Raw genomic sequence first — 7,092 nt, forward strand, 5'->3', positions numbered from 1 at the left:
CCCCACAAACCCCTCGCATCCCTCCCTTGCTCTGCCTTCCTTCCACTCTGCGCCCCAGGGGCCCCTCATGTCTCCCCACACCCCCCAAGAACTTGGACCCCCAAGACCTCTGCAGTTACCCTGCACCCCTCTGTGTCCCTCCCCACACCTCCACATCCCCCCAGGGACCCCCTGTGCGCCCCTGCACCATTTATCCATCCTCCAGTCCCCCACCTTGCACATCTCCATGTCCCCTCATGCACTCTGCACCCCTTAGCACCCACCCTGCACCCCCTGTGTTCCCCCATTCATCCCCCAGCACCCACTTTGCACTCCTTGTCTCCCCATTCATCCCCCCTTATATCTTGAACCCCCCACATGCTCCCTGTCCCCCTCTGTGCACCCATCCTGGACCCCTTCACCCCCTCTACACTCTCTGTCCCCATTCTGCCTCCTGTACCCCTCTCTGCACTCACCCTACATTCCTTCAGCCCCCTGCACCCACCCTGCATCCCTGTCCCCATCCTGCTCCGCTGCATCCCCCCATCCCCATCCCTGCACCCACCCTGCACCCCCTGCCCCCCTACCACTCCCTACCACCCCTCCTGCCCCTCATCATGTGCCCCCCATCCCACCCCTGGGGACATCAGTGCCACGACCTTGACCCATCCCGGGATCGATGGGGTTGGGGGATGGAGGGTTGGAGTTCATCACCCCGGGGCAGAGGGAGCTCATCCCGGGTGCTGCTGTGGGGTGACAGCCCTGTCCCCTCGTGTGCCCCCCTGCCACAGGGACCGACCTGCCGGTGTGTGCGAGCTGTGGGCAGGGCATCTACGATGGGCAGTACCTGCAGGCGCTGAAGGCAGACTGGCACTCGGACTGCTTCAGGTGGGACCCGCCGGGGGACAGCGGGGACACCGGGAGGGGTGGCAGCGGGACCGCTGGCATGGCACTGGGGACACTGAGATGGGGGCATCAGGATGGGTGGTGTGATGGACACTGCAAAGGATGGCCTTAGGGACATCGAGATGGCTTCAGGGGCACCGGGATGGCATCAGTGATATCAGGATGGGTGGTGTGATGGACACTGGAAAGCATGGCCTTAGGGACATCAAGATGGCTTCAGGGACACCAGGATGGCATCAGGGGTACCAGGATGGCATCGGGGATATCAGGATGGGTGGTGTAATGGACACTGGAATGGATGGCATCAGGAACACCAGGATGGCATCAGGGACACCGGGATGGCATCGGGGATATCAGGATGGGTGGTATCATGGACACTGGAATGGAAGGCATCAGGGACACTGGGATGGCCTCAGGAGCACCGGGATGGCCTCAGGGACATCAGGACGGGTGGTGTGGTGGACCCCAGCATGGATGGCCTTAGGGACACTGGGATGGCCTCAGGGACACCGGGATGCTCCGCAGGGACAATGACAGAGGACCCCCCCCCCCGGCTCTGGTGGTGGCACAGCGGGGTGTGAGGCTGTCACGGTGTCACACGAAGCGTGGCTGTGCATCCTGGCACTCGCCGTGGGTGCCCCGGGCAATGCCCGGCCTGGCAGGGGGCCCTGCTGCCTGTCCCCCGCGCTGTCCCCTCCTGGCCGGTGACAGGGTGCGCGTGGCTGATGTCACCCGCCCCCCTCCCTCCCTGTTTCCTCTTTCACTCGAGCCCTCCCGGCAGCTCCAGCCGTGGGAGCCCCGAGGAGGACAAGGAGGAAAGTCCCGGCTCGGGGGTCGCAGGGGGTGGCCGGGACCTGCCGGGGTTCCCCGTGGGGCTGGGGGTGCCGGGGTGTCTCCGGGGTGTGCCCCCTGTCCCCTGGGGAGGATGCTGGCGGCGGTGCTGAGGAAGAGCCGCGTCCTGAGCGCTGGAGCCAAGTGAGTGGGAGTGGGGATGGGAATGGGAATGGGAGTGGGATCGGGTCAGGACGGATTTTCACCCCATGGACCCCTGGGGGTCTCAGCCTGTGCCCCCCATCCCCCCTCCTTGGGCCATCGGCCCCAGCGAAGCCACTGCGGGGCCGCAGCTGGATCCGGCCCCCCCGCCACGGGTGAGCGGCTTCCGGCAGCGCTGGGGAGCCTTCCCCCTCCTCCTCCTCCTCCTCCTCCTCCTCGCGCTGCTCCCCTTCCTCCCCCTCCTCCCCCTCCCCGTCCCCATCCCCGCCCCCAGCCCAGGGGATGGTTCGTGCTGCGCCATCGGGCGGGGGAGTCCTGATGCGGTGACGTCATGGGGTGGGGAAACTCCTCGCCGTGACGTCACCGCTGGTTGGTGTTTCACCTGCGCGCCCGCCCACGGCTGGGGGGGGACTGCGACAGTCCCTGTGCACCCCCCAACACCTCCTGCGGCGTGTCCTGCAGCAACCCCAACACCTACAGCACATCCCCTACAGCACCCCCTCTGCATCCCCCCTACAGCACACCCCCTATAGCACATCCCCTATAGCATTCCCTCTGCATCCCCCCTACAGCACACCCCCCATAGCATCCCCTCTGCATACCCCACTACAGTAAATCCCATATAGGATCCTCTCTGCATCCCCCCCCAGCAAATCCCTATAGCAAGTCTCCTATAGCATCCCCTCTGTATCCCCCCTACAGCAAATCCCCTATAGCAAGTTCCCTATAGCATCCTCCCTACAGCAAATCCCCTACAGGCCCTATAGCAAATCCCCTATAGCATCCCCTCTGCATCACCCCTACAGCAAATCCCCTATAGCAAATCCCCTACAGCACCCCCTGCACCCCTTCTGCAACCCCACGATCACTCTTCCCCCTTATAGGAACTCCCCACCTGCAACCCTCCTGGTCCCCTAAAGCAGCCCCCTACAGCAAATCCCCTATAGCATCTCCCCTGCACTCTGTCTGTACCCCTCCAACAACCCACCCCCATATCCCCTATGGGAATCCTGCACTTGCAGCCCCCCTGCACCCCTACAACACATCCCCTATAGTGCCCCTCCTGCACCCTGCAGCCACACCCCCCTGCAGCCCCCATAGGAACTCCCCATTTGCAGCCCCCCTGCACCCCTCCCACAACACCCCCATACAGCAAATCCCCTATAGCACCCCCCTGCATCCCCCACACCTCCCCACCCCAATCCCCTCTAGTACCCCCTGCCCCGCTCCTGCCCCTGACACAGCACCCCTGTACCTGCCTGTGCACCCCCAAACCTGGCAGCCCCCCCATACCCCTGGTGCCCCCTCCTGTGGCACAGCCCTGTCACCCCCTGGCGGCCCCCAAGCACATCCCCAACCCCTGCACCCCCTGGGGCACTGCACCCCCAAGGATGGCATGTCCCTCTGTTTGGGGGTTTGTGACCAAGGGGGCACGTCCCTCTGCCCGTGACCAGGGTGACAGATCCATGGGCAGGATCCCCCTTGTGTGACCATGGACAGGCTGGCACGTCTGTGACCAGGGTGGCACCAGGGTGGAATGTCCCTCTGTCCGTGACCAGGCTGTCACACTTGTGACCAGCCCGTCACATCCTTCTGTGTGTCTGTGCCAGGCTGGCATGTCACCCTAGCCATACATAGAGAGACGTCCTTCTGTGTATCTGTCACCAGGGTGGGATGTCCTCTCTGTCCATGACCAGGCTGGCACATCCCTCTGTGTGTCTGTGCCAGGCTGGCACGTCTGTCACCAGGGTGGCATGTCTGTGACTGGTCTGGCACATCCCTCTGTGTGTCCATGCCCAGGCTGGCACGTCCATGCCGGGCTGTCACCTCCCTGCCCCATGTCTGTCCCGGCTTGGTGTCCCCAGATGTCCCTGCAGCACCAGCCTGCACTGTCACCCCTGGAATCCCCTGCTGCCACCCTGGGGAAGGTGGCACACGGATGCAGTGGGGTAGGAAACAGGGGAAGCAGCTTGTCCAGAGATCCATGGGGTGGAGGAGCACTGGCTGTGCCCTGGGGTGACAATGGGGATGGGTGACAAGGGTGTCCCTGTCCCTGGCGCAGGTGCTGCGAGTGCGGGGCCTCCCTGTCCCACCAGTACTACGAGAAGGATGGGCGGCTGTACTGCAAGAAGGATTACTGGGCACGCTTTGGGGAGCTGTGCCACGGCTGCTCCGAGCACATCACCAAGGGGCTGGTCATGGTGAGCACCGGGGGGTCCCTGGGGTGGGACACGGAGCCCTGACCCACAGCTGAGCTCCTGGAGAAGGGTGAGGTGGGGAGGGAGTGCAGACCCCCAGCACGGGTTGGGCTTTGGGGGTTTGCACTTTAGGTGGGACTGAGGGAGGCTCAGGGTGGTGGGAGGATGTCCCTGCAGTCGTTCCCAGCCTGGTGGCACCTCTGTCCCCACCACCCTGCCCGCCCTTCCGTTGTGCCCAGTGCACCCCTGGGTGCTCCCAGCACCATCACTCACCCTCGGTGCCCCAGACACGGGGGTCCCGGGGCTGATGGTGTCTGCCCACAGGTGGCTGGGGAGCAGAAGTACCACCCCGAGTGCTTCAGCTGCCTCAACTGCCGCACGTTCATCGGGGACGGGGACACCTACGCGCTGGTGGAGCGCTCCAAGCTCTACTGGTATGTGCCAGCCCGCGTGGGAGGGTGGGGACCGCATCCCCTGGCACCCCCCGCCCACCCTTCTCTCCCCTTGTCCCCGCAGCGGGCACTGCTATTACCAGATGGTGGTGACGCCGGTGATCGAGCAGATCCTGCCGGATTCCCCGGCTTCCCGCATCCCACACACCGTCACGCTCGTCTCCATCCCCGCCTGCTCCGACGGAAAACGCGGCTTCTCCGTGTCCATCGACCAGGGCTGTGGCACTGAGCACCCCCGCACCGTCCGTGTCCGAGAGTGCGTCCCTGTCCCCTCTGCCACCCTCCCCGCCCCGGGGCTGGGCCATCCCGTGTCCCTTCTGCTGCTGGGATCCACCCCAGGGACACTTTCTGGGGTGGGAGGAGGAGGGATGGGGTCCTCATTGGCCAGGGGTGGCACGTCCCCAGCTGCAGGGGGTTGTTGTGGGACCCACGCTGATTTGTCCCTGGCCATCAGCGTGGCTGGGGGGTGACATCCTGGCAGTGCCCCTGGGTACCAGGCTGGCACATCCCCATGTGGTTGAGGTGGCTCGTGGGCACTGTGCCAGCATGTCCCTGTCCAGGAGGAGGGACCTGTGCCTGCGTGTCCCCATCTAGCAGAGGTGACTGGTGGGGACCATGACTGTGTGTCCCCATCCCAAAGGGTGACTCGTGGGTGTCATGACAGCATGTCCCCATCTGGCAAGGGTGACCCGTGGGTGCCATGACTGCGTGTCCCCATCCAACAAGGGCATCATGCCTGCATGTCCCCGACCAACAGTGGGTGGCCCGTGGGCATCTTGCCTCCACATCCCCATCTTGCAGGGGATGTGGCTCGTGGGTGCAGTGACTGTGTGTCCCCAGAGATGACTCGCAGGGGCTGTGCCAACCTGTCCTCTCCCCACTGACTGGGTGAGGGTCATGGGCAGTGTCCCAGCACATCCTCAGTGGTGACAGTGTCAGGAGGTGATTCCATGGGCAGTGTCCCAGCACATCCCCACCAGTGAGGATGTCAGGGAGGCGACCCCGTGGGCAGTGTCCCAGCACACTCTTGGAGGTCTGACCTTGCTTCCTGCTGACCCCCCAGGGTGGACCCAGACTGCATCAGCCCTGACATGAAGAACTCCATCCACGTGGGCGACCGCATCCTGGAGATCAATGGCACCCCCATCGGCCACGTCCCCCTGGACGAGGTACATCCCCCCCCGGGTGCCCCCCCCACCCAGCCCCCCTCCTCAGCATGGCCCCAAAACGACCCCACTGTCCTCTTCTACCCCCAGATCGACCTGCTGATCCAGGAGACCAGCCGCCTGCTCCAGCTGACCATCGAGCACGACCCCCACGAGCCCCTTGCCCGGGAACCGGGGCTGGCCGGGAGCCCCCTGCCCGCCCCGTGCAGCCCCCTGCGCTCCCCGGCCCCCCCGGAGCCCGCGGCCATGCGCCAGCGCGCTGTCACGTAAGGCCACCGCCTCGGGCCCTCTCCCCTTGGCGTCCCTCCTGGGGGCTGACCCTCTGTCCTTCCGTCCCACAGGAGGAGCTGCAGCACGGACAAGTCCCCGGGCTCGGGCTCCGTGGGCTCCCCCGCGTCCCAGCGCAAGGACATCGGGCGCTCCGAGTCCCTGCGCGTCGTGTCCCGCGCCCACCGCATCTTCCGCCCCTCCGACCTCATCCACGGGGAGGTGCTGGGCAAGGGCTGCTTTGGCCAGGCCATCAAGGTGGGACTTGTGGCAAATGTGGGGATCTGGGCTCCCCAGGGTGGAGGGGGTGGTGTCCCCAGGGATGGGGGTGGCTCAGTCCCTGCGCTCCCAGGTGACGCATCGGGAGACGGGCGAGGTGATGGTCATGAAGGAGCTGATCCGCTTCGACGAGGAGACACAGAGGACCTTCCTCAAAGAGGTGAGTGTCCCCTTTCCATAACCTCCTTTTCCTTAACCTCCCTTTCCTTAACCCCCCCTTTCCTTTAACCCCCCTGGTTTGGGGGGACACGAGGGGTGGGGCTGTCCCATCCTGTCCCCCACCTGACGTGGGTCTGGGCACAGCACGTGGAATGGGGTGTCCTGGCACTGTGGGTGCAGCCCTGCCCGCAGCAGGGGGTCTGCCCAGGTGGGTGTGGGTGCCTCGGGGTGTCACGGACACGGGGGGCGTGGGGGGGTCTCCTGCAGGTGAAGGTGATGCGCTGCCTGGAGCACCCCAACGTGCTCAAGTTCATCGGGGTGCTGTACAAGGAGAAGAGGCTCAACTTCATCACAGAGTACATCAAGGGGGGCACCTTGAGGGGCCTCATCAAGAGCATGGTGAGCACTGGGGGGGACAGCTTGGCCCCCCACCACCCCACAGTGGGGCTGGGGGACCCCTCTCCTCTTCTGTTCTGTGGCAAATCCCTCCTCCTGCTCCTGCTCCCCAGGACAGCCACTACCCCTGGAGCCAGCGGGTCAGCTTCGCCAAGGACATCGCCGCTGGCATGGTGGGTGTCACTGTGGGGTGGGTGCCACTGCAGGGTGGGTGTCACTGTGGGGTGGGTGCCACTGTGGGATGGGTGTCACTGTGGGGTGGGTGGGTGTCATTGTGGGGGGAGTGGGTGTCACTGT

At 65.1% G+C, this 7,092-nt stretch overlaps 1 protein-coding gene across 1 annotated transcript; it reads left to right on the top strand.

The window, feature by feature from the left end:
• Nucleotides 1-770: 770 nt before the first annotated feature.
• Nucleotides 771-6,968, top strand: LOC113941089 (LIM domain kinase 1; the record flags this gene model as incomplete). Its single annotated transcript, XM_027632248.1, has 10 exons — nucleotides 771-867; nucleotides 3,941-4,079; nucleotides 4,401-4,510; nucleotides 4,593-4,784; nucleotides 5,592-5,697; nucleotides 5,785-5,960; nucleotides 6,036-6,219; nucleotides 6,314-6,400; nucleotides 6,667-6,798; nucleotides 6,909-6,968. Coding segments are annotated over 10 exons (1,283 nt in total), but the record flags the coding sequence as incomplete, so codon positions are not given.
• Between the last annotated feature and the right edge of the window lie 124 nt (nucleotides 6,969-7,092).

Source organism: Corapipo altera, unplaced genomic scaffold (genome assembly GCF_003945725.1).
Source record: "Corapipo altera isolate COAL_440 unplaced genomic scaffold, ASM394572v1 58044, whole genome shotgun sequence".
Taxonomy (NCBI): domain Eukaryota; kingdom Metazoa; phylum Chordata; class Aves; order Passeriformes; family Pipridae; genus Corapipo; species Corapipo altera.